Below are 27,463 nucleotides of genomic sequence, written 5' to 3'. Positions count from 1 at the left end.
CTCATAGTGGTTGCAAATTATCCCAGAACCTTAAACAATCTTGGGGTCCCAGGATTTTTTTTTTAAATGATGGACTCCAATATTATTTTTAAAGATGGATTTCTTGTTATGATTATAGGTACTAATATGCACAGGAGAGTGTTAACAGTCTAATTAATAATCACCATGATGAAAACCAACCTCAGTGCTTTGGATTTCCCTTGTTGATCTCTGGGCATAGGCCTACCCATAAGAATGGATCAGAATTATTTCAATTTATACTTATTTCCAAAATCCAAATGTCTTAGAGGTACATTTGAGATTTGTTTCACCCAAAGGAAGCAAAGACCTCCAGTAACCAGACTGATAATTTGCTTGCTCGTGCATTCAACACACTCAACACACATTAACTCCCCACACTGCTCACCTGCCCTTATGAGAATTCATAACTGCTTTGCAAGAAATCTAATAGTGCCCACAGTCCCTCCAACTGCCATGTTTTAACCAGGTTGACAATATGCTCTGCTGAACTTACTTTCCCAGAGTAGTTCATCCAGAGAAAGAGGATTTCACACTACCATTTTATCCAAGTGGTGTATGTGGAAAAAAGGAAAAGAATGCAAACTTTGTTTCTGGTAGAAAACCCATGGGTTTGGCACCCTTCGAGAAGTACGTAATTTTCTTCTTGATTCTAAGAAATATCAGTTCCCTTTTTCCTCTTTAATTCCTAAATTATGATCTATAAAACATTGCCTAGAAATCCTAAAATGTTTGATTGTGTACATATTTACACTTAAGTGGGCTAACAGTTAACAATATTCTAAAACAGATGCCTCATACTGTCCAGAATGTGATCACACACATTTGGATGTTTCTTCTCTTATTAGATTAAATTGTAGAGAAATGAAACAGGGTTCTAGGCTTTCAGAGTGTGAATTAAGCCTGTTGAAGCTTGCTAACCCCAAAAAGGGAATTAGCAACCTGGGAATTTCCTTATTGCATTAACCTAAAAAAAAAGAAAAAAGAAAAAAAAAAAAAGGCAGATATGTATACCCTTTAGAAGGAGTTAATTTTAAATATAGAATTAGGACAGTGGTCTATTTTGCATGGAGCAAGCCTTATTTGCTAGTTTTGAATGTTAGGTCCCTAACTTGTTAGGTTTTGCTACATAAACATCAAACCCCAACATCTCTTGTTAGCATTTAGTGGAGTTGGTGATCTTGATTACATGAAGCAGAGAACTCAGGGATTTATCTGATCATTCAAATCCAGAAAAAAAAAAACCAAAAAACTGTGGCTTGACTTAATCCAGGAAGTACCTCAATTTTCTGGCAAACATCTTTCCTTTTAAAATATCTTAAGGGTGGGGTGACTGGCTGGCTCAGTGGAGTATACAACTCTTGATCTTGGGGTTGTAAGTTCAAGACCCATGTTGTGTATAGAGATTACTGAAAAATAAAATCTTAAAAAAATAATAAGAAAAAATGTCTTAAGGGTAAAGCTGATGGATTTGTTATCAGAATAACTTTGAGTTCTATATGTTTAGTTAGTAGTTTCCAGGTAACTAACCATATTCCCCGCCCCCCCCTCCCCCCCCCCCCCCCCGGAAATGAATTTAGGAATTCCTTTGAACCCTTAGCTCCAAAAGAAAATTACCCCCAGTTGTACGTTCTCCATCAGGATAGTGAGATATGTTTGGAACAGAGGGAGACACTGTCTTTTGTTGAGACAGGTCACAGAGTCAACAAAATGTACCCCAGCAAAGGGTAGAAGATGTTAATAATCTACGGTGCAACATTCCTCTATAGTTTAGCGACTCAGCTTCCAATGGTAGGGTGTGCTTTCTGGAGATTCTAAGTGCAGGGGGCATATGGGCAGTGGTTAGAAAAAGAAAAGCACAGAAAGAAGCATGCTAGGAGAAAATTACAAGACGGGTAAGAAAGTGGGCAGGGGTGCCAGAGCCAGGCCAAGTGGAGAGGTAAAGCTGATCTTGAAAACCTTCAACAACAAAGGCAAGACAATCATATCCAATGATGTTCTTTGTTAGATGAAAGGCAGGCCACCCCTGGGGAGCTCAAGCCTGTATCTACAAACCCAGGGGACGCTTCACATAGAGAAAGGTACATTCTTCTTTCTCTATCAAATCCAGGTTGTTCTAAGGCTCCCTCCAGGCCTCAGCTCCAAGCCTGCTTCTACGGAATGTCTGGCGTGCCCGGACAGATTACCTCATGAATTGAAACCTATGGACTGACATGGCCTGGTGCTATTTATGCTGTGTTTACCCAGGCTTACATCCAGCCACATAAATTATACATGTATCTATCACCTGCTGGGGAGTCCAAATACTCACACAGCACAAAGAGGAGAATAGTAAATGATTTCCACAGATGACTAAAGTACACAATTTAAACCACTGCTTTATCTAGATACTGAAACAAGAGGGTTTGTGTGAGAATGGTAACTCTTTCCGTGAAAACTTTTTGTTTAAATAGACTTGGAATCACATTTCATAAGCCTAATACCACTTTGGTAAAATTTTTTCAGCAGCCACTTTATGTATCTAATGCTATCATAGAGACCTTATAGCATTTTTGCAAATTCATTTATGTAATGCTCAAAATGACCACTTTAGATCAGAGGTCAGTCAGCAAACTTTCTGGAAGGGGCCGTAAAGTAAATATTTGAGGCTCTGTGGGTCATCCAGGCTCTGCCACAACTATAAAACTCTCCAGCAAAAAGTAGCCACAAGAAAATGCACGACTAGATGAGGGTGGCTGTGTCCCACTTTATTTACGGACACTGAAATGTAAGTTTCATATAATTTTCACATATCATAAAATATTATTCTTTTGATGTTTTCAACCATTGTTACCTTGTGGGCCCTGTGAAACAGGCAGACTTGGCCAGCAGCCCAGAGGTAGCTGACCCTGGATGTAGGTGGCTGAGAGATAAACATCATTGCTGTCATGGCAACCATTAAAGGGGCCTGGAGTTCAGGGAGGAGCGTTCCTCAGGGCAAGGCAGCAGTATTGTGGCGTGCCTTGCAACTCTTAGCAGATTCCAGGACCAATAGCATTAGCATCACCAGGCTCCACCCCAGTCCTCCAAATCCAAATCTGCACCTAACCAAGATGACCATGCTATTTGCAAGTCTGAGAGGTTATACTGAATTTGGAGAACGCTTGGCAGCATGGTTAAAGCTTGGACTCTGAAATCAGAAGGACTTGTTCAGGGGCACCTTGGTGGCTCAGTCAGCTGAGCGTCCGACTTTGGCTCAGGTCATGATCTCGAGGTCTGTGAGTTCGAGCCCCATGTCAGGCTCTGTGCTGACAGCTCAGCACCGGGAGCCTGCTTCGGACTTTGTCTCCTTCTCTCTCTGCCCCTTCCCTGCTCACACTCTGTCTCTCTCTCTCTCTTTCAAAAATAAATAAACATTAAAAAAAAAGAAGTTCTCTTTCAAATCTTTGGGCCTCTCATTAGCTATGGGCCTTAGACAAATTATGATTATTATTACCAACATGTGCCAAAAAGGGAGGATCCTGGTCCATGCTAAACACTTGGAAAGTGCCTGGCAGGTGCAGTTCATTAAATGCTTACTTTGACCCAGTTCCAGAAAGCAAATGCCCACGTAAATACTCCTACTAAAGGCCACCTCCTCAAGGACGGACACACTCCTAGCCAGTCACTTGAGTTGAACTCCTTTGACAGCAGCCCCACCCCCACCCCACCCCCACAGTCGCATCCATAAAAGAAAGGAGAGACGCCACAAGTCCTGGCCGCAGAGTGTAAAATATATTGATGGTTGTAAAGGGACAGCTTGGAGACGTTTCAGGTCTGCAGAGACGGCGTGCAGCATACATATACATGCTCTGTGTTTTGAAACCATGTCATGAGGTTCTCAAATACATCTCTGTTTTGAACACGATGTTTTTGTTTTGTTCATCAGCGCGGTTTACTACTCTACAGTTTCTCCTAGAGTAAATAAATAGAATGGCTGTTTGCAGAGCAACTACACCCTTACTGAGATGTTTAACAAGGCGAACTATTTCACAACTAGATCGACCTTTGAGTTAACGGCAAGATGTTTTCCATTTGTTTGCGTTCACTGCTGCAGTGGAGGGGAGGGGGCCGGTCACTTTCCAATTTATTCTTTGTTCACGTTTAGTCACCGACAGGCTCCAAAAACATAATGAAAAATCAGTCTGTTCAAGAAATTAAATTGTAATTTGGCTGTGGGTTTTTCCAAGACCCTTAAAGTCAGATAATTTAAATTTACAAGAGGAAAACAAAATTGGCATGATGGAAAACTAAGTAACAAAAAACTACGGCAAAATACATCTGTAGAACACAGTGGTCAGTTGTAAACAGCTCAGAAGGGCAGAGAAAACGAAAAGTCCTTCTAGAACATTAAGCAGTCCAGTGACAAACTCTGCTTTTTTTTTTTTTTTTTTCCTAGTGGCTATTTTCCTACCACAGTGTTGAGCTTCATTATATTAAATAACTTATATGGGTAAAAAGGAGTTTGCTAACCAGCAGCCAACTCAAAATCTTGCAGGAAGAGGGAGGAGAGGAATTCAAAACACAGCACACACTAAAGGGAAACAAAGTCCAGAGTCAGCATTCAACCAGTCTTACCCCTCCTGGCGATACCACGGGGCTAGAGCGGGGATCTACATGGAAGGTTTTCTCCCCTCCCTCCTCTCCCTTTTTCATTTAAGTTAACAAAGAAACATGGGCTTCCTCAGAGCCAGCACTCAGCTGGGCAAGTCCCATTAGCAGCAAATGTTCAACCAAATAAAAAACACACACACACAAAAGAAAGCTCCATCCAGGTGCAGAGCTGTGATTCACATGGAAATTCCAGAAGATGAATCATGTGCAGAGCTGGGATCTGTAGAGGATTCTTTCTCAAGTGTCTTCAGCGAACATTTCAGTCTCTCACAAAATCCGAGTCAATCTGTCAGCTGTGGGAAACAAGTCCCCCATCTGCTCTTGAGTGAGTTTGCTCGCGGGGACTTAGCATGTTTTTTTGTAGAACTAGATGCCAGAAAACAAAGGCCAGCCCTTCAGCGATCCGAGCGACAGCAGCAGCAGCAGTGACAGTCAGCATCCCCCGTTGGTTAAACTCTGCCTAAGAGGCTGGACCTGCGTTGTAAAGAAGACAGGATGAGAACAAAAGTGGCAGATTATTTCGGTAAGGATTCAAGGGCCCTGTCTGATACTAGTTTCACCTTTCCTAGGCTTTAAGTTTGATTACATGTAATTAAAAAGAGAAAGAAAAAAATACGAAGCATTGAAGTCCATCTGTTTTTGTGCTACTGACTTGCTAGTCACTTCAAATAAATATTAACGGAGACGGCAAAAGCTTTGTTTTTAGGTAAAGCTTTGAGTGGCTTTATATTAAAACAAAAACAAGAAGACAAACAGAAGTCATTAATTATAAAAAGCTTTCGCGTCTGCACTGGTCTTATCGCAGATGGGTTTACTCAGTAAATAGAAGCGTCTTCACATTACATGTCCATTGAGAGCATTTAAATAGCAAGCGACAAGAAAGGTGTCTCCCCTCGGAGGTACATTTGTCATTGCCACTGCTGAGTGTTTCTGGATGAACGACTCTAGGGTGAGCAGGAAAAGCGTCTATGTGAAATTATCTTATTGCCTTCAAAGCTAATGCACATATAAGTTTTCAGGTAGGTACTATCACTCTAGAACAATTAGTCTTCGTACCCACTTGACACACGGGGTTTTGCAAACGCTCATAGCCTATTTCCCCTCTTTATCCTCTTGGTGATTGCTATGCCTTGGCCTCCTGCAGTAACCCAACACTGCAGGAGCACAAGGAAGACTGTGCTTGCCTTCAGGGGGCTTACACTGTAGGGGAGACAAGAAGCAGTGAGCTACAAAAAAACGCCTTGGTCTGTAACAGGAGAAAACTGCCTTAGACTCTTTCTGGGGAGATACGAGTCAGGGAGGGGGGAGGCCCTGGGGGGCGGGGGGCTGGACATTACACAGGATATGGAAAGGGCAGAGTGCATGGCTTACACCCGGACTCAAAGGGCAGTTTGGTCTTCAGGGCTCCTTAAAAACAATTTTCAGGTTGGGGCGCCTGGGTGGCTCAGTCGGCTGAGTGTCCAACTCCTGATTTCGGCTCAGGTCATGATCTCACAGTTTGTGAGTTCGAGCACCACGTCTGACAGCGTTGAGCCTGGCTGGGATTCTCTCTCCTTTCTCTCTGCCCTTCCCCGTCCCCCATCTCAAAAATAAATAAACTTAAATTAAAAAAAAAAACAAAAAACAATTTTCATGTGAAACTAGTCTTTTATACCAAAAATACATCTTCACTGTGTTTATATACATATTTCTCTGTATACCAGTCACACTATTTGTGTCGGGGCCAGTCCCTCAATGAATGCTTCTCAGAAGTATTATTACTGAACACTTGAGTTGAGTACAGTTCAGCTCGGATTCACGGATTTGCGTCTGAATTTAAGCCAGTCCAGGGCCCCTCTTTTTCACTTCGCATTTCTAAATTCTCCACTAACTTCTTTGGTCACATTTCAACCAATCAAATGTTAACTGGTACTGTATACTGTTTGTATAATACATACAAACAGGAGAAGAGATTGTACAATTCGATCTTTACTTTGACTTACAAACCCCTCCAAACTAACCACCAATCAGGAGGAATAGGGCATAAAAGAATAACAACTGGAAAAGAAGGATGTGGTAGGTTTGGACTATTTTCAAGTGTCTGGATTTCATGGGTCACACGGATACCAGGCATCATTTTTGTACAACCAATTTATCTGCTTACTACTTTTTTTAAAAGTCTCTAGGAAAAGTAACCAGAGCTAAGCTATGCTCAAGGGCCATATCAACCTCATGCTTTAAAAAAAGGAAGGAAGGAAGGAAGGAAGGAAGGAAGGAAGGAAGGAAGGAAGGAAGAAAGAAAGGATTATGAAGAGGAGAAGCGTGGAAAGCAAAGTTCACCTAACAATTAGGAGGACAAGGAGTAATTCCCAAATCCTTTTTCCAGCAAGATGTGGACTATGAGCCTCATGTGTTACACATGAACAATGCTGAAGAGTGCAGTAAATACCCTTCAATACCAGCACAGAGTAATACAAAGTTTTAATAGAAATGTGCCACTGGCAGGCCCACAATGTCATTAAAAATAGAACTGAGCACCAACCCAGCAAGCCCTGTTATATCCCCTGATTGCAGGTGTTGGCCACACCTTCTTTACGTCTGTGTCTGGGATAAAAAACAAAAACCAAAACGTGTCCAGTCCTTTACCCATCACCATGACGTGTTGTAAGGCTGATATTTTCAATGCCTCTGTACCTCATCCCTCCACGTTGAGAGGTACAAAGAAAACCTAACTTTTCCTTTGAAACAAATGAAATCACACAAAACCAAATATATCTCAGACACCCTGGTTCGCAAAACCTAGCCCAATACCGAGTAAAACGAAGACTCCCAAATGACTCCGGGAAGAACAGGACCATGCTTGTCCACCCTGGTACAAAAAGGCACGTGTTCCCAGAGGTTCTTAGTAGAAATACAAGTAGAGCAATTCTGATTACATGATTACTATATCTTGGCCTATTTTACCTATTAAAATATCTAAAATAGTTAAAATATACATTTAGCTATTCTTGTTGTTTTCTTTTAGAAAATACATTTGTTTGAGAATGCCAATAGATTAACATGATTTTTTTAATTTGAATAGGTTCTGGATTGTCTTTTAAGTCCCAGCTTCCTCTCTCTCAAACCAAAGTGGGGACCAAGATCCAGTCACTAAGAAGAGTGACACGCTTAGATTTACTGAGCCAACTGGTACTTGGATCTCCTTTATCTGAGGTCAAATAAAATTTTAGTTTTAAAACTATTCGGAAATATAGTCTGAACTTGTTATTGTTTTAGATGATGAGGAGAGTCAGTGTTCTTTCGACCATACCATGGGGTAATTTCAGTTCTTCCATAAAATAACGGGAGAAAGAAAGGAGAGGAGAGTCACTGTGTATCTGACAGTATAAAAAAGTGAAAGGCGATAAAACTGAATGATGAGGACTCTAAGCCACAAAAATCCAGCTGACAAGAGTTAAGGAGCAGAAAGGACTCAGAACACACGGGGAGGGACTTCCTACAGAAAAGCACGTGGCTTTCCCCAGGTACGTCCGATATGGCCCATAGACCGGCAATGAGAAGCACAGAGACTCACCTTAGGGACTTCCATCTGTCCTTCTCTATGTGATTTTCAGGTCCTTCACTCTCATAGGAAGCCAAGTAGAGTGCTACAATCAACCACAGGTAAGAATGCATTAACACTGAGGCCTTCTCTTGGTATTGCCCCCGCCCCCATCCATCTCCTGTTTAACCGGAGCCCACCCCTACAGCAAAACTCTTTAAAATAATCCAATGACAACTGAGAAGCATCACAGTTTCATTACGAACACCGAATGTCACTTTGCCCCTGATTGACCATCTCAGACCCAAAACCCAACGGGTTCTAGGCCAAAAATGCACTTAATTAACTGACGGTTTATGAGGCAAAACAGCTTACAAATGCAAGCCGCATGATGCTATCCTATGCTCATGTTTATGTTCTTTATGAAGACGGGGAGGGGAGGGAGATCCTTTCCTGGTAGCCTTGATTTTTAAAAAACCTTTAGAAGCTAAAAAGCCAGATTTTCTAGGTCAAATTTTCACCCCTCTAATATTTTTTTTATTTGTAAATCAAAAGGAAACTCATGCAATGATTTTAAAGTGTGTTATTAATCCTATTTGTAGACATTAATAACAATCAAGCCCCCTCTGGAATGTGTAATATTAGTGCAAAATGCACTTCAGTCATTATCAAAAACACTATCAATCTACTGGGAAAAATACTATTGATTTCTAGAATATTAGGATATAAAAGATCAGTACAACAAATCCCTAAGTCTTTTACAAATTTTAACTCTCTTCCAACCAATTTTTTTTTTCAGTATAGACAATCACTGTTTCTGCCTCAAATTCCTTAATTTAAAAAAAACAATTATGTTTATTTGTTTATGAGAGAGAGAGACAGAGCGGGAGTCGGGGAGGAGCAGAGTTGGGAAACACAGAACCTGAAACAGGCTCCAGGCTCTGAGCTGTCAGCACAGAGCCCGATGTGGGGCTTGAACTCACAAACTGCGAGATCATGACTGAGCTGAAGTCAGGTACTCAACAGACTGAACCACCCAGGAGCCCCCCAAATTCCTTAATGTTTTAACGGGTCAAGATTTTCCACTACTTTTTCAAAAAGCAGCAGGTAGCCACTATTTTTTATTTTTGCTTTTTTCAAATTACTTTTAATATCAACATACCACAAACAAAACACCTTTTTTCTCCAATGAAGCATGTCCAAACAAGGGGAAAAAAATCCTTCAATGACTTTCCATTTGTGCCCAAAGCTTTGCAGATCTAGTATTATAAAGAATGCTTAAACACAGAAACTACTTATGGGTGAAGAATGAGTGCCCGATTCAACTACTTTAGGGATAAATCATACGGTTTCCTGTTCAACAGAAAACTCTCAAGTGGAGTAGGTCAGAAGATAGGCCTCCTACGATAGGAGGAACCAGGCACCAAGCATGGATACAGGAATCTCCCAATTGCAGGGTTGTGGATGCTGCTGGCAGTTCCAGCCGAAAGGCCTACTCACCATCTTCACTGAAGACTGGTACTGTGAGCAGATACTGCAAGATCTTCCGGTCCCTCTCAAATGGACACTCTACTTGTTTCCATATCATGAATTCACTCACTTGTTTGGCCAGTTCCCAAAATTTCTAGGAAACAATAAAAGAAGTGCATTTAAAGGCAGCCATCAAAAATCCTGAGCATTCCATTTAATGTTTCCTTCTGGCTTCTAATCAACTGAACTACATGATTTTCTTAATTTGATAAAAACTCGCTATAGGTATTTGCAAGGAATAAGTATAAATGTACTCACGTACCTCTAGATATTAATGAATAATAATGTTGCAGCTGCTTTCTTCTACTCAGTATTGTTATTTTCTTTCTTTCTTTTTAAAAATTTTTTTAATGTTTATTTATTTTTGAGAGACAGAGCATGAGCAGGGGAGGGGCAGAGAGAGAGGGAGACACAGAATCCGAAGCAGGCTCTAGGCTCTGAGCTGTCATCACACAGCCAGACGCAGGGCTCGAACCCATGAACCGTGAGATCACGACCTGAGCTGAAGTCGGATGCTCAACCAACTGAGCCACCCAGGCGCCCCAGTATTGTTATTGTCTTACAAAACAATGAGAAAACTTTCTTCTAGAACTTCAGAATAAGCTTAGGCTGCCTGGCCTGAGATGTAACGTAGGGGGGCTGGACCCTCTCTGTGCACAGATTCTTGCAGCCTATTCTTACCTCAAAATTGACATGGCCGTTTGGAAGGCGGTTGGCACAGCCCTCATTGAGGAAATAAATATCTTTGATTAAAAGACTGAAGAAGGGTATCACAATCTAGAGAAAACAAAAGATTTTCATTTGTTTGGGTAAATAAATATTTAGCTTCTCATCGAACAGTACAAGAAATTAATGAACAACATTAGTTCCGGATTACATAAAAGGCTACCATGAATTAAGATAGTGTTTTGTTTACCTCCCATGACATTAGTTTCCTCCCTTACATAATTTTGCTTAAGATGCAAATGCTATTACTAACCAAACCGCAGCAGAGACAATAGGCATTAGGAAGTAGATGGCTTCAGGTAGTTTCTGCAGTTTTTCCCATTGCAACAACGTATAATAAATCTAAAAGGTCTAGCTGTCAAAGGAGGAGAGATCTAAAAGAACTCTTGCTTTTCATTTAGCAACCCCTTTAGTTAGAGCAAAATATTAACGGAATACCTGTCGCTGCAGGTCCCAAGATTTCAAGATGCGTGACCCAACTCCCTGCTACAATCTGTGCTGTTAGATCATTGAGACTTCTACATTCTAGAGGAATGTCTTGTTAGATGAACATTCATTGCTCAAGATCATGGGAGAGGTCAGGATTTTAGGTAATAGTTGCTACATACTTCCTCTTGAGTAAACCTGGCCTTCATGGAACAGAACAAGTACGCACCTGTCCTCATGGGAAATCACCTAAGCAGTACCTTGCACAATACGTTGGGAGATGTGTACAAGTGAAGGAGGAATATAAATGTGTAAATTAGAATGTCTGTTTGAAAAACAATAAACCTCCTCCAGTAAGGTTTCTTTACCTCGTGTCTTTGATTTGATGAGGTGGTATTTAATTAATTACCCTAAAATAATAATCTCTAAGAAAGCATCCTAAATCCTGGTAAGTCCATAACGAACAAAGAACAAAGCTCTGACATAGTAACTTCCACTTTCACTCAAATGCCAACAAGTCTTTGAAGACTCTAAATTTGCTACAATGCAAATAACGTTCCAAACACAAGTTGTGCGCCTCAGCTGTTTACTGGAGAGCAGGTTTTTGAAGTTTCCCTAAGCTTATGACTCATGGGGTGCATCTATCCTAAATGAATGGGAGGTCTGGAAAACATACCTTTGGGCTCAAACACACAAATATGAAATATCAGTTTTCACCTCTAGAGATAAATTCGGATTTCTTCATAAAGTCATTTTTAAAAAGCAAGCTTTGGCTATTTTTGTTTCATTGGTCACTGAAATAGCCAAAGTGAATCTTCAGTTTTGACAGTGTCTTTGAATATACTTTTAAGCATTTACTATCGTCTGTGGAAGTCTCTAAAGCCAAATTAGTAACGATCCCCTCCTTCAAATATTACTGGCTAATTCTCTATTATTTTAGAACGAAACAGCTATAGTAACAAGCGTAAAAGCACACCTGAACTTCATTTCTTTGAAAGACCTCCTCTAATTGGGAAGTCTGGGTTCTAGATTCCATTGGAATCAGCTTAAAATGTGGTCCCCCAATTTACTGGCGGCACAACCCAGGAGTCGACAAATGGAGGCCCATAGCCCAGCACAGCTCCAGGACCTGTTTTGGTATGGCCCAGGAGCCACACAGTTTACATTCTTAAATGGCTGGGAAAATATAAAAATAATATTTCTTGAGCATGAAAATTGTAGGGAAGTCAACTTACAGTGGCCAGACAGCTTTACTGGAAAATAGCCATAGTCACTTACTCATCTACATATTGTCCATGTCTGCTTTTATGCCTCCACATCAGAGTTGACTAGTTGCACTGGAGGCTGTATGAGCTACAAAGCCTAAAATATTTATGGTCTGGCCCTTAATGGGAAAAGTTCACCAAGCCCTGGTATAAAAAAAACCTAGTTTCCTCATATTAAAATGGAACCTAAAATGAAATCAACCTTATTGAGTTGTAGTGAGGATTAAATTCAATAATTTAGGTCTGACCTCGGTTAAGCACTGCCAAAAAAACAGTAAGGCCCATAAACAGGGAAAACTATTATTGATGCACTTATAAGACAATAAGGATATACCATCATAGGGAAATGAAAACTAAGTTATAATCAAGGTGCAATGTTTGCATAGTGTGACAGCTTTTAAGCAAGAATTTTATCTCTGCACTCTATTCTCAGTGCTGGGCAGTGAGATTCACATGGTGTTGACCATTCTCACACTGATATTTAAACTTTTCCTAACTTCCTGTCATGTGCCTCTGGCCGAGGCACAGAGGCTATCCTTTAATTTTTACATTCGTGGTGCCTACCAGATGATCATATAAATACATAGAGAGAGAGAGCAGAGAGAGACAGAGAGAGAAACAGAGATTTCACATGTAAGAGAGATCATCTGGTATTTGTTTTTGTCTGACTTATTTAACTTAGCTTAATGTCCTTGAGGAGGTTCATCTGTGTTGTCACAAGTGACAAGAGTTCGTTCTTTTTATATGGCCGAATAACATTCTGTTGTGTATATGCACCACAATTTCTTTATCCATTCATCCATCTGTGGCTACTCAAGGCTGTTTCCATATCTTAGCTATTTTAAATCATGCTGCAATAAATCTAGGGGTGCATGTATCTTTTCATTTTCTTTGGATAAAGACCCAGAAGTGGAATTGTTGGATTGATCCACTATTAATGGTTTGAATCACTCTTCCAAGAATATAGAAATCTAAGTAATTTCCCTTTACTGTTCTGTTCCTTATGCCCACATGCCAGAAAGAAGTCTCACAGGCTTCTTCAAATTCTAATTTACTCATTGAGAGTTCTCTTCATACCTGTACCCCCTACAACAAATCTAACATGATAAAAATCAGGAAAGTTTTAAGGACTTTGGGTTTCCAGGCACTAAGGTGGATGTATGGGTTACCAAGAGGAGACAGCAAAAGTCTACAGTTACTGGGAGGTCTTGCCAATGATGTCTTTAATGGGAGAACTTCTCATGTAATAATGTTTTCTAATTTCCTTTCAAAATATTCTTTTTTTCACTTTTTAATATATATTTTTAATATATAAATATGTTAACAAATAATTAAACATAAAAAATTATTTATAAATATATTTATATAATATAATATGTAACATATTTATAAATATAAATAAGAAAATATTAATAGAAATATATAAATATATTTTTATAGATTTTAAGTAATCTCTGCCCCCAATGTGGGGCTCGAATCCATGACCCCAAGATCAAGAGTCATGCTCTACCACTGAAAGGTGCCCCCCTTTAAAAATATTCTTAATTCAGAGACTTGGTAAATATACCTCATTATCAGTTTCACACCTAGAAATGAATGCTGTTGGGCAGGAACAAGTTTCCACAAACATAAATGAAATGGTAAAAGGATTTAAAACCATGTAATCATATGAGGAATGGTTAAAAACCTGGAGGCATGAGTACCCACAGGAAAAACAGCTATTTAGAGATCATTTAAGGGCCTCTGTGTGGAAGACAGAGTTGATTTGTACCTTGATATGGTACCTAGAGATGTGCCACTTTGGCCACATAAACTTAAAATCTGAAAGAATATTAAAGATACTATTACTCTAATCACGTTGCTACGAAGATTTTTAAATTACTTAGGAATAAAGAGAATTTACCCTCACTTCAATTCTCTTGAATAAAAGATGTGTTTTACCCAGAGATGTTTTCATTCACAGCCTTTGAGGCCAATTGTGAAAAAGCAATGGAATTTTTTTTAACAGTGGTGATTTCATTTGTTTTGTGAACTAGAGAGTATAACTCATATGCTCACGCATAACTGAGTTTAAAAAAACAACAAAACTGAAGCAGACAGAATTTATCAAATGACGTAAAGGGTAAATACCTTGGACTACTTTCTGGAAAAGGCTATTAGAGTCCCACAAGTATAATCTTTTTGGGGGCTGGACTTCAGAATGTCTTTGGCCAGGACTAGAGCTCCCTGCTTAGAGACAGGATTCTATAGTCTCCTGGCTCTCTTGGAGGGTTCCACAGAAAGAAACTTGCATCCAACTGCGAGGGTGAATGAGAAGATACAGACAGCCCCCCACATGTTGACTTTCTGAAGCTCAACCTTAAGAAACTTCTCATTCAATTTTTTTTTTTTTCAATCTTGTCACAGGTGTGCTGGGATTTGAGCAAGTAAAGTGTAAAAGCTGGTACACTCTGTCGGGCTAAAGAGAGTTCTCTCTGCTTCATCCCCTCTCTGACCTTGTTTCTTTATTTAAAAAAAAAAAAAATTAACCTATTCACAGTATCTCTCAAATGTTATCCGAACTGATATTTTGGATTTTGTTGAGAACCAATTTAACATTTTCAGAAGGTGGCGTTTCTTTTTGTGTTTGTCTTTATTTTAGATCGTTGAAGCTGAAACTTCTTTGTGGAAGTGATTGAGATGCCCTGAAGTGTTTTTTACCCTCATTTTAAAAAATTTGTTGAAGACACAGTTTAACTTAAAAGATGATAGAATCTAAGCAAGAAATAACTCTCATCAAACAACTTCATCAGCCCATTTACCATCACCACGGGTTAACTTTGCAGATAACATGATCCCTAAATGTTGAAATGACTTTTCCTTTCCATGTAAGGAAACAGAACACTGACATGGGCAAGACAGGACCCTCAGAATCAAGGGGATGTAGCATTAAATTGTTTAAGGTGAGGGTAGATAGAATAAGGACCATTAATTTCTCAGACATCACCCTCATTCTTTTTCTGCTGCCCGCATATCCAATTAGTAACAGCAGGCTTAATGCTACAGCAAGTAACCTACTTTCTGAAAATAAATGACTTAACCATGGGAGGTAAGCTAATTCTTTTAAGAAAAAAGGTTACATTAAGTTAGCTATCTTGTGCAGAGCTAAAATGTCTATTTTCCATGAAGTCAAATTATTCTAATGTTATCAGTCATCTTAACATAGTACTTAATTTATTGCTTGAAAAACAACTAAGACATGTTACAAAATGATCATTTAAGTAATGCACTAACAACACAATAATATCCATTTGTAATGGATAATAACATGGTACCTTTCTTTAGCACTTTCCTTCTCTATGCATTTCAGTGCAACAACATGGGAACTCTACCATGAATAAAACCCCTTTAAGTACACACCTTCTCTCTGCTGCTGTGAGCAGTTAAAGACCTTTGTGCTGCCCCACGAAGAGCTGTTCGGTAATTGTAGAAATTGCTTGAAGGGTCCATCTGATGCTGTCCACAAAAGAGAGAAGAGTATTAACCATTTACTTCTCATCTGCAGAAAGTTTGCAAGATCCTATTAACTCTACATAAAAAAAATCACACTAGGTGAGGGAACCCATTAAGAATAGGATTTACCCCTCTCATACACACACACAGGCATGAAACATATCAGAACACAAATGTTTCCTTTCCTGAGGTTTGCCTTATTTAAACAAGCGTATGTCAGCTTCGATCACATCAAACCTAGAACAAATTCTTTCCGGGTTCACTGTTGAGATTAGACTTAAAACTGATAACAAAGAATGAAACCCCAGCATAGGAAACCAATTCCTGGTCTCATCTAAAGGTTAATGGGTCAGTTGATGGTTAGCCATGCATAATGATCCAACACTCTGCAGTGAACTTATCCTTTGCATTTGTTAGCAAATCATTCATAAGCAATTGAAGCATACTATCTTATAAGAAGGAGAAGAAATTTATTACACAATATGAATAAAAGCATAATGCAACATATCCAATGATACTTCCCAATTTGGAGGAAAACTTAGGAAAGAACACATTATCTCCAAAGACAGCTGATTCAAAGCACCAACACACCAAGGCAATAATGACATTAATATGACCCAAACACAAATGCCTTCATGTACAATTCTTACTATGTTCAGAATTATATCAGAAGAGCTTTTTCACAGGTTAGCTAAATTTGCTGAAAGGATGGTGAATGAGTATTTCTGTAGCGATGGGAACTTCTCCCCTGGGACACTGTAAATAAATGAAGGTAGTAGGCCCACATTGAAATAGAACTCCCAGTGGTTCAGGACCCAGATTCCATCCTGGCATACAATGGGATGTAACTGACAGGTCACCATTTCCTCAGTGAGTTCACCCTAAAATGAACACCTCTGTCTAGGGAAGGGGTGGCCTGCAACCTGATTTATTCTCCCCTCTGCCAATTCTAACACCCTTCCATCTCCTGTGTCTATAAGAAGAGATGGGCTTTCTTCTCTGTAGCACTCCCTGATCAAGAGACAAGCTCACACCGAAGAGTTCCACTTTCCGGGTATAAAATGTTACTTCACAGCAAGGCATCAGCTTCACATACCTCGAGAACATCAAACTTTGCAGTCTTCACTTTGGCCCATGTTTTTTTCAGTCGAGAGACTGGGCTCATGTTCATGCCAGCTTTCCATTTAAAATGGGGGGAAGGGGGAGGGAGAAAAAGTTGAAACGGAGAAATAAGTCATTTGAAGTTATCCTCTAAAAAAGTGCTCATTACTAAGTGTAAGTTAACTTTATTTAAAAATCTGCCAGTTTTCCACAGTAGTGATACCATTCCACACTCTCACCTACAATATATGAAAATTCCACTTGTTCCACATCCTCAATATTTGGTTCAACCAGCCCTTTTAATTTCAGTCATTCCAGTGTGTGAAATGGTATTACGCTGCGATTTGAATTTGTATTTCTCCGATGGCTGATGATGCAGAGCACCGTTTCATATACTTATTGAGTATTAGTATATCTTCTTTTGTGAAGGGTCCAAGTATCTGCCCCCTCTTTCACTGGGTTATTTGTCTTCTTCTTATTGATTCTTAGGGTCCTTTATAGAGTCTGGATACAAGTTCTTTTTCAGCTATGTGTATTACAAATACTTTCTCCCATGACATGGCTTGTCTTGACATTTTCTTAATGGGATAAGGGGGAAAATTAAGTAATCTTCTATTACGTAGTCTGTGGACTTACAGGTATCTGATTTCTATGATCTATCTATCTGTTCAGCATCATCATGAAGTAAACCAGACAAAAAGCTGAAATTTGGCAAGTATTTTTAGGGAGAAGACAAGGAAAATTATAACAAAAAGAAAATGGAAAACAGAATTGGTGAGAGGGGGGATTTATCAGGATCAAAGGGATTGAATTAAATTTGGTGGATTCTCTGGCTTCAAACTGACCTTGACCCTAGAGAGTCAGGTAAATATTGAATACCTACAATGTGTAGGAGAACCATATAATTTATCCTATCAATTAGGGTATTTTTAAATGAAAGAGTCATTATCAATACTTGTGGCATGACAACCAGTATAAAATGAACGAAATGAATAAACCAATGAAAAGAAACATGGTCACTGGTGTTAAAATCCCCAGGCTATAAAGGAGGAGCAAAGTTTGTGTACTAGGGTAATAAGGCGCCGTAAGGTGGTAAGTATTGCATGGGCAGTCAGAAAATGTTTCAGTTTCTCAGGGCTCCCTCATCTCCAGTCTGACAGAATCGCAAAATTTAGCCTCAGATCAGGCATCTCTATAATGCTTGATACACAAGCTGCCCAAATATTTTTGTTTAAATCCTTCATTTAGAAAAGTACCTCACTTATGAGCTTTTACAGATAAATGTTCAGATGAGGACAAACTGAATGTATTCCATGAATTCTTGTATACTTAAAAAAGAGTATACATACTTATGTGACTTTGGACATTTAAAGCATTCTGATGCATAGGGGCACCTGTACCCCAATGTTTATAGCGGCACTCTCAACAATAGCCAAATTATGGAAAGAGCCTAAATGTCCATCAACTGATGAATGGATAAAGAAATTGTGGTTTATATACACAATGGAATACTACGTGGCAATGAGAAAAAATGAAATATGGCCTTTTGTAGCAACATGGATGGAACTGGAGAGTGTGATGCTAAGTGAAATAAGCCATACAGAGAAAGACAGATACCATATGGTTTCACTCTTATGTGGATCCTGAGAAACATAACAGAAACCCATGGGGGAGGGGAAGGAAAAAAAAAAAAAAAAAAAAAAAGAGGTTAGAGTGGGAGAGAGCCAAAGCATAAGAGACTGTTAAAAACTGAGAACAAACTGAGGGTTGATGGGGGGTGGGAGGGAGGGCAGGGTGGGAGGGAGGGCAGGGTGGGTGATGGGTATTGAGGAGGGCACCTTTTGGGATGAGCACTGGGTGTTGTATGGAAACCAATTTGACAGTAAATTTCATATATTAAAAAATAAAAAAAATAAAAAAAAAAAAGAAAAAAAAAATAAATAAATAAATAAATAAATAAAATAAAGCATTCTGAACATTCTAAGACAATTCAGGGTTAAAAAGTAGAGTTTTCATTAATAAAACTGTACTATTTGTAAATTTTTAGTAGACATATTTCATAGGACCTATAAAAATAAAGGACATGTATCTTCCAGAAAACACTCACAGATTATCGCCATCAAGGAGTTGAAGTTGCCAATGTTAAAACACTCCCGAGCTACGTCAATGAAATACTCGATCATTCTTGCTCGGTGCTTTTTCTTTACAGGCTGTACAGAAGTGGGGAAAAAAGGGGGGAGGGGGCAGTTAGCCAACATGTAGATCCAACAGACCCAATAAGTATGAAAAAATAATAGAGAGAGCTAGGAGAATGAGAAAACTCATTTTCTCACCATGCAGATTTCTGTGGCAACCAAGTAGCTGAGGCGATTAAACCATTCCACGTAAGCTTCTAAGTTTCGTGTCTTCTTCTGTTCACTGTAGCAACTCTACAGAGAGAGCAAAGTGAGACCATGAGTTGGAGACAAAACAAGAGTTTATCAGGTTTCATCTTTGTCAGATATGGGCCTTTATTCCAATTTATGGGTTAAGACAGCTTTCTAAAATGAGGGGGTGGGGACACAGAGAGAGAAAACCACTAACGTTCTTGACTCCTTTCACAGAAATATCAAAATGTCTTAGTGCAGTCAGGTGACACCTGTAAGATCTAGAAATATACTCTGATGCATTCAAGATGGTGCCCTTCCCTAAGTCACTCTCAGTGGGAACTGTCCTCACAAGCACAAAGGAGGGGTTTGCTTGCATTCTAAAACATTCCTGACTTCTTAATAGGGTGTGAATACCAATTGCTATCAACACAGAAAGAAGAGGCCAAGAGAGCAGGGGACTAGAACATTTTCTCTTAAAATTAACTCTAAGACAAAATATTGAAGCATCATATACTGAGAAACTAAGTATCTTCCAACGTAGGTAAATGGAAGTCTACACCAACATGGTCTTTAGGGTGAATGACACATTATTCAAAAGGAAAGCAAAAGGAGTTAAGCTCATCTTGGAGTTCAAGGCCAAGTTTGAACAAGTTAATTACACCCCTCTTTCCTTCCTTCCAAAAGATACAAAGAAACAAAAAAGTCTGCTAGCCTTCTACTGCAAAGCCTAATCCTCACTTCCTGTACTGAGGGAAGCTGTTCTAAGGCCGGAAAACAGCTGTTGCCCCTAACTCCCAAAGGGGGGATTTCATTAGTGGGTGATACAGTCTTTGCCTAACAACTCGAAATATTTCTGGAGGTCCCTGGGGGAAGAAATTTCCTATGTGTGTACACTGATTTTATATAGTCCATGCTCAGTGTTATTTTCTTTACATGTGAGCTTCACTTAGGCAATAAACTTGTCATGAGGGATTCACCTTATAACAAGAGGCAAACAGTAAAGCCCCTTACTCAGTGGCTGGATGTGCATCCTGTCTTTACTGCCCCTGTTATTGTTGAATCATGAGCAGAACATTCTCTCGTATTTTCTTTCTGATTTAATCTGCTAAAACCATTATGCTTTTACTTCCTACCTCATCATCACAAATCCTGCATCTACTTGCTTATTAAATTTCCCAATATGGAGGAAGAAAAGGCTAAAGGTTCGTGATACGGTAAAATATGGTAAAGGCACTTGAAGATCTGGCTTAAGAAAAATGGCAATGAATCAGACATGACTAATGAAAAACTTTCTTTTTTTAAGTTTATTTATTTATTTTGAGAGAGAGAGAGAGAGAGCATGCATAAGTGAGAGAGGTGCAGAGAGCTCTAGAGGGAGAGAGAGAGGAGCCCAAGTAGGTTCCATGCTGTCAGTGCAGAGCCCAATGAGGGGCGCAAACTCATGAACTACGAGATCGTGACCTGAGCCGAAATCAAAAGTTGGATGCTTAACCAACTGAGCCACCCAGGTGGCCTGAAAAGAAAAAAAACCTTCTGATTTTAAAACCTAAGACAAAATAGTTCCAATTCCTGCCTCTTGTACCCACTATTACAGACTAAGAAATTCCATTTCTAATTTCAGGGCTGACCTCTGGGTAGACTGATTACCTTGTCATTATCCAAAGGGTCCTTCTGTACAAACGCCTGAACAAATTCTTCTGGCCCAATATAACTGAGCCTTTCCTGAAACACAAAACCAACAGGTCAACAGTGTTAAAGGAAACAAGAAGAAATGTACTGTCAACTCCTTGTGTTGACTTTTGGCACCGCCCCCACTTTTTATGCAGCTTGTAAAATGAGCCTTTAACCCTAAATGTTGTCATCATCTTCAAGATCTGAGCAGAGACAATTTTCTTAGGTCAGTGCTATGCAAGATAGTGAAAGGCTGAGCAGGTTATGGAAAAGTAGAGGGGGAAGATGAGGAAGTTCAATAAACTCTTCAGTCTTGCTTAGTATTTATTTTAAAGTGAATTCCCAGAAAATCAGAAACATTCATCTCAAATGTCTAAGCCACACATATTCCAGCTACTTCACAGATTATTTCCCATTTGGATTATTCTAGCCTCTCCTATGACATTACCCCTGACAAACAACTTGTGTGGTTGCCACAGCAAACCAGATCTGCGGTCGCAAAGGGCAGGGTAGACAACGACCTTACCAGCTCTATGTGAGTCAGCTGCTGGGCCAAGGTGTAAGGGTCGCTGCAGACAGTAATGATGTCCCTCTGTATGGACTGTGGTTTGGTCTTGAGAACCGTGAGCCGATCTGTAGACGTGGAGCTGATTTTTGCCAGGACTTCCTCATACTGGCTGAGTGTGGCAAGTTTGCGGATCAGACACTGGATCATCTGCTGGACATTCTTCCTGTATGTCTGTCAGGGAACAAGCAAAGGATTACATCCCTGTTCTGCACATCTATTTTCACCGCTGTGCAAACTCAGAGCCTATGTACTTAAGTGTTTTTCCCTGGATGTTGGACAGCCACCAGGCCAGTTACAGGAGGCTTCGGCCCAGCTCTAACAGTTTACGAGAGACACGTAACTAAATCTTTTCAGACCTGTAAGATTTAGTTCTTTTCTCAGGCTGCTCTTGAAAGTACAATTTAGGCGAGGCTATGAAAGCCCCACAGTGATGTCTTAGATTAGCGACTGCATACGACTAAATGCTCTCTGGGCTGGCACAGGAATGTATTGCTTACTTTTGGTTAAAATACATTGATCTCAACTCAGAGCATCCTTTTCCTAACACTTTTTCTTTATGGTCACCTTCCTGATTTCTGCACTCCTATCATGCCCAATCTCATTAGTCTAGGAGCACAGACAGCAACCTGACAGAGAGTACCATTACTTCCCACTCACCCCCCCAACCACCTTCTTGACTTCCACGTGTAACATGGATTACTAGGAAGTGGATACTCATTTTTGGTATCTGACCTCCATTTGACTCATGTCCATTTCTTTTGCACTCGTGAGTCAGTGCTAATGTTCACGACCCAAGTCTTCCACGTGGCAGTCCCCCCCCCAACCCCCGCCGCCTGCTATTACCCTCAGCCACCTTGTTTGCTACTGCATCATGCTACTGCCACGACACTTAAGAGGAATTGGTTTTTAAAACAATGCACGTATTAGAGATAAACGTCATTCTCTTGATTTTCAAAACACTCATTAAGTCAAAGAAATAACTTCACAACCTATCCATCCTAAGGTACTATTATCATGATGTAAGTTATGGACTTCTTTTATTCTTCCTTTTCTAGCCCCAAATTGCCAAACAAATGACAAGCATCCTTGAAGGTAAATTACCAGAGAAAGGTACATATGCTAACGCGGTCCTTAACACCTCCGAAGAAGGACAGGGAATTTAGATGTTAGAAAGGCCTATGGTTATCATGCTCCATGCTTAGCCCCTTTTTAAAAGGTACTACAATGTTACTTTCTGAAATTAGTTATTTGAAAACTGAATGGCATCTCACCTACAAGTATAAGAGCCATATTATTTTACAAAGGCAATTTGGTTTACCAGAGCAAAAGTTACAAAAACTCAGATGAATAGGTATTTGCATACTTAAGGACAATTACAAATGCATCTGGAAATGATCGATTCTTATTCAGGCAAGGCCAAAAAGCATGCACAGCCTTCTTTTTCTTTTCTTCTTCTCTGCTTGTCTGGTGTCTATTCCACTCAGTTCCTTAAACTGGTCCACTAGATGACCTTTTTTTTCTCTCTACATTCACAGGACACCCTAAATCATTAATGAAATCCCTAAGTGTTCAAAAAATTGAACCTTCAAAAAACCTATCTTCCACACAGCATTACGGTTATCAGTTTAGAAGATGCTATCTATTTGGTAATATGCTTGTCACTCGAAGAAAATGCCTTTTTCTTTGGAATCGGAAGCAGTTCAAGGTTGAATCAAGGGCTCTTTTATATCCCTCATGAGAGGTGAAGTAGGGGCAAATGGGTGAAGGTGGCCAAAAGGTACAAACTTCTAGTTATAAAATAAGTAAGTCCTAGGGGTGTTAATTACAGCATGTGACTGTAGTTAATAATACTGTATTGCACATTTGAAAGTTGCTCAGAGGGACACCTGGGTGGCTCAGACGGTTAAGTGTCCGACTTCAGCTCAGGTCATGATCTCACGGTGCGTGAGCTTAGGCCCCTCGTCGGGCTCTGTGCTGACAGCTCAGAGCCTGGATCCTGCTTCAAATTCTGTGTCTCTCTCTTTCTCTGCTCCTCCCCCTTTCACACTCTGTCTCTCTCTCAAAAAAAACATTAAAAAAAAAAAGTTGCTTAGAGAATGAATCTTAAAGTTCTCATTACAAGGAAAAAGAAATTCAGTAACTATGTGTGCTGATGGGTGTCAATTAGACAGAATGTGATCATTTCACAATATACACAAATATCGAATCATGATGTTGTACATCTGAAACTAATGTTATCTGTCAATTATACTTCAATAAAAACAATCAATAAAAACAAAACAAAAATATAATAAATCCCTTGTCCTTATTTCCCTTGCTCTTCTACTTTCATAATCATGAGCTACATTAAAAATCTATGAACTTAAAATGGTTTCTTTAGTCCCCTGTCCCAATATCATAATAAATGTTCCCAGTGATTCTGATATGTAGCAAAGATTCAGAATCAATGTTCTACTAGCATATCTGGTGAAAGATTCTTATTTTACACTTTAAAAAGTGTTTTTTTTTTTTTAGGGGGGGGAGAGGTAGAGGGATATATAGTCAAGGATTCAGCTAGTGAGCAAAAAACAGCAAACTGTAAGGGGAAAACATATATGACAGGCTATAGGGTAGAGCTGTATGTGAGAGAGACAGAGAGACACGCAGAGAAATAGAGTATATATGTATGACATCTTTTAAGTTTCCTGCTGCCATTTGATTCCATTCCAAGCTTTGTGTTGTTAAGCATGCTTCCTTACTGAGTCATGAATTGCTAAATATGCACTTATTCTTTTTTATAACTTCAAATGCCAGTGACAGTAATTACCTGGCAAATAAAGATAGAATAAAGACCAGCCCCTTAAGGAAGAGAAAATTGCATTTTACCCACTATAGCCATTTGTCATGTAATTCAATCATTAGCTCCATTTCATGTTTCTTGCAGGCAAGTCCTAATAAACCACTTCATTTTGGGCAAATCCCCAGGGGGAAACATATTAAGCCAAATTATGCAGAAGTGTCCTAGCAGATTCAGCAGAACCCGACAAAATTATATATAGGGCACACCTGGATTCATTGACTGCCAAAAAAAATCCCTAAAGTCCCAGGCAAGAAGCAACAAGTCTCAACCCAAGTCCACACTCCTTCCTGGGGAGGGAAATATTTTTTTTTTTCCTATTCCAGTAACTGGTTAGTCTGTTTGTTCATCTCTTCATTCATTCATTCAAACACTACTGAATACCTATTAAATGCCAGGCACTGAGCTAGGACAAACCAAGGGGGCACAGCAAGGAGTCAGGAAAAACAAGTCATAAAAAAAAATGAAGTAATTACTAGTCACAGAGTGTTATGGAGAAAACAGTAGTGAAAGCCAGTAATGAGAGGCGTTGAGGGGGATGGTGGTTGGGGTGGTGAGGGTAGGTCTCTCTGAGGACGGACACTTAAGCACATAACAGATATGTGGCCTCCCAAGCAAAGACCTGAGGAAGGAGCATCTATCACAGAATTTTTGAGCTGACAGGGACATTAACACAGGGCAGTTACCTCCATGATTTATAGAAATGAAGAAGAAGCAAGGAATTTAGGGAACTTGCCAAAGCATACTCACATCAGCCAGCTGCCAAGTGTGGACCTGATTCAGAACACTGGCCTCAAGTAGCCACAGGAACAACAGGTCACTGTAAAACCCAACCTGACCAAGGCAGGTGGCACTGGTCTGCTCAGCCCCAGGTTAATCAATTCCTTGGTTTGATTTGGTTTAGCTTCCTGTCTCCTCTTTTCACACTCAAAACCATGGGAAAATCTCAAGGTTTATCATGGATTTGCTATTAACGTAGGAGTGCTGATAAGAAGCCAGGTTAGAAGGCTGTTTGGCCCTTTTTGGTCCCACCCGACCCCTGAGTGCCTTGATCCTGTTTAAAAAAAAAAAAAAAAAAGACTGGATCCAATCTGTCCAACACTGATAGAAATGATCTCCCTCACTGACTACCATGACGAGAAAAACAAAAGGCCACTCATCTGGAATTCTCAGAACACTGACTCCTTATCTGAAGAAGATTTTTAAGGTTTTCCTTTGGAGAGGATCAAGCAACCATTTCTACTTTTTAAAAAGGCAGTAGAGGGAAGGTAAGTTGACTGACCTATCAAGTACCTAAGTACAACTTAGCTAAAATAAAGCACTAACTCAGGACTCAGCCTTCATACAAGAAAAAGTCCTTACGATGCCACTAATCTTTTGAGCATCTTGTCATAAGCTAAGTTTACTGAGCCAGGATTGATTCTGCCTAGCAACCCAACAGATAACCCCACTAATGTAAGATTTACTACAAAACTGCCCGGTGATAGTTAACTTGTTAACTTTTGCCTTTCTGAGTGAAGGACCTACCAATTCATACCTTGCTAGAACCTGTTACATGCAAACTGGCAAAATGATGGTAACAGTCATAACTTGCAAAACAACTCAGGAAACCACTCGTTCAGCCTTACAGAAATAAATCATGGCTGTCTTGAGCACCAGGGTTCAATATAATGTCATAAGGGAAGGGTAAAAGGGTTAATTCCATTTTCATGAGGGCATAACTGCAGGGAAGCAAGTACAAATTTTTCAACTGCAAATCTTATATAATTTTTTAAGTTGGGGGAAATGGTATTAAAATAGATTCACCCCGAAGTAGAGAGAACAGACGGTATCATGTTACGTGATCTTTATAGCATACCACTGAAAGAATGAGTTCTCAAGGAAGGTCATTTGTAACGGAAAAATGCATTTTAAGACAAATGAAACAAGACATCTCTGCAACTGCCAAATGCTTTGTCAGTCTTTTCCTAGGCAGAAGTGTGGTGTCTGTGCCTAGGTCACTTGTCCCCAGGAGCTCACTGGCAGCACAGAAACTACAAAGACATCCTTGCCCAACAAGCCTCAACACAAAATATCAGCCCTGCAGGCTTGCTTCAAAGAGGATCACCTCGAATCTTTCACAGCGAGTTAGCTCTTATCAAAGGCTCAATTGAGGGTAGTGATATTTATGAAAGATTATCCAAGAACCTTACTTACTTTCTTTTTCTACCTATCCTAGGTGCTAGCCTTGAATCTGCTTCCGGGCACCAAAAGACTTGTATCTTTTTCTCTTTGTCTTCTCCTCTCCCAAAGAATGACCTTTGCTAATTATACATTAATCTTATAGCCTCAGTTTTCATTGAGGAGCATTTGTTATAAAAACCATATGGAGCCGTTTCCCTGATCTCATTCTATGCCCCCTATATAAACTCCTCCATAAGAACGTTTTTTTTTTTTTTGGTTTGTTTTTTTTTTTAATTTTTTTAACGTTTATTTATTTTTGGGGCAGAGAGAGACAGAGCATGAACAGGGGAGGGGCAGAGAGAGAGGGAGTCACAGAATCGGAAGCAGGCTCCAGGCTCCGAGCCATCAGCCCGGAGCCTGACGCAGGGCTCGAACTCACGGACCGCGAGATCGTGACCTGAGCCGAAGTCGGACGCTCAACCGACTGAGCCACCCAGGCGCCCCCATAAGAACGTTTTTAGGGCGCCTGGGTGGCTCAGTGGGTTAAGCGTCTAACTTCAGCTCAGATCATGATCTCGTGGTCCGTGAGTTCGAGCCCCGCGTCGGGCTCTGGGCTGACAGCTCCGAGCCTGGAGCCTGCTTCGGATTCTGTGTCTCCCTCTCTCTCGGCCCCACCCCCGCTCACGCTCTGTCTCTCGAAAATAAATAGGCATTTAAAAAAATAAAGTTTTTAAAATTTCATTTAACTTAATGCCCTGAAAAATTAGTACGTTCTCTCTTTTCTGACAGTGAACATTTCATAACCAACTGTATTTCTCTTTTACTTGAAGTTTACAGTCAAATCACAGCAGTCCTGTCCTACTACACTGCTTCTCAACATTAGCCTATTCGTTTTCTTCCTTCCACGGTACGAACTGTCTATTTCTATTCATGATGTATCAATACACAACTTATTATCTGTTAATATATTCCTAGGTTATTTATTTTATACCTATTTGTGTTTATGTCTAACTTGCTATGTCAAATCTTTTTAGAAGGAAGGAAAGTATAAGTAAAACTAAAACACACTTGCAGTGTGAATCCTATGCATGAAGGGACATGAACATACCTCCAAATTAATCACATAAAACTCCAGATGATGTCCCT

The 27,463-nt window shown here is 39.8% G+C and overlaps 1 protein-coding gene across 11 annotated transcripts in view; it reads right to left on the bottom strand.

Annotated features, from left to right (window-relative positions):
• Positions 1 to 3,749: 3,749 nt before the first annotated feature.
• Positions 3,750 to 27,463, bottom strand: part of RASGEF1B (RasGEF domain family member 1B) — a 642,397-nt gene continuing 618,683 nt past the window's right edge. For all 11 annotated transcript variants that reach the window (XM_042936076.1, XM_042936078.1, XM_042936079.1 and 8 more), the window contains 10 exons: positions 21,277 to 21,489; positions 20,727 to 20,801; positions 19,044 to 19,139; positions 18,818 to 18,920; positions 16,706 to 16,785; positions 15,517 to 15,612; positions 10,382 to 10,477; positions 9,671 to 9,794; positions 8,204 to 8,276; positions 3,750 to 5,124 (listed from right to left, as the gene is read on the bottom strand). In XM_042936076.1, the coding sequence (XP_042792010.1) occupies positions 5,100 to 5,124; positions 8,204 to 8,276; positions 9,671 to 9,794; positions 10,382 to 10,477; positions 15,517 to 15,612; positions 16,706 to 16,785; positions 18,818 to 18,920; positions 19,044 to 19,139; positions 20,727 to 20,801; positions 21,277 to 21,489 (981 nt within the window). In that variant the 3' untranslated portion in view covers positions 3,750 to 5,099. The remainder of the gene's footprint in view (positions 5,125 to 8,203; positions 8,277 to 9,670; positions 9,795 to 10,381; positions 10,478 to 15,516; positions 15,613 to 16,705; positions 16,786 to 18,817; positions 18,921 to 19,043; positions 19,140 to 20,726; positions 20,802 to 21,276; positions 21,490 to 27,463) is intronic.

The sequence above is a fragment of the Panthera leo genome, chromosome B1 (genome assembly GCF_018350215.1).
Source record: "Panthera leo isolate Ple1 chromosome B1, P.leo_Ple1_pat1.1, whole genome shotgun sequence".
NCBI classification, from domain to species: domain Eukaryota; kingdom Metazoa; phylum Chordata; class Mammalia; order Carnivora; family Felidae; genus Panthera; species Panthera leo.
This window is presented reverse-complemented; position numbering and strand designations above follow the sequence as displayed.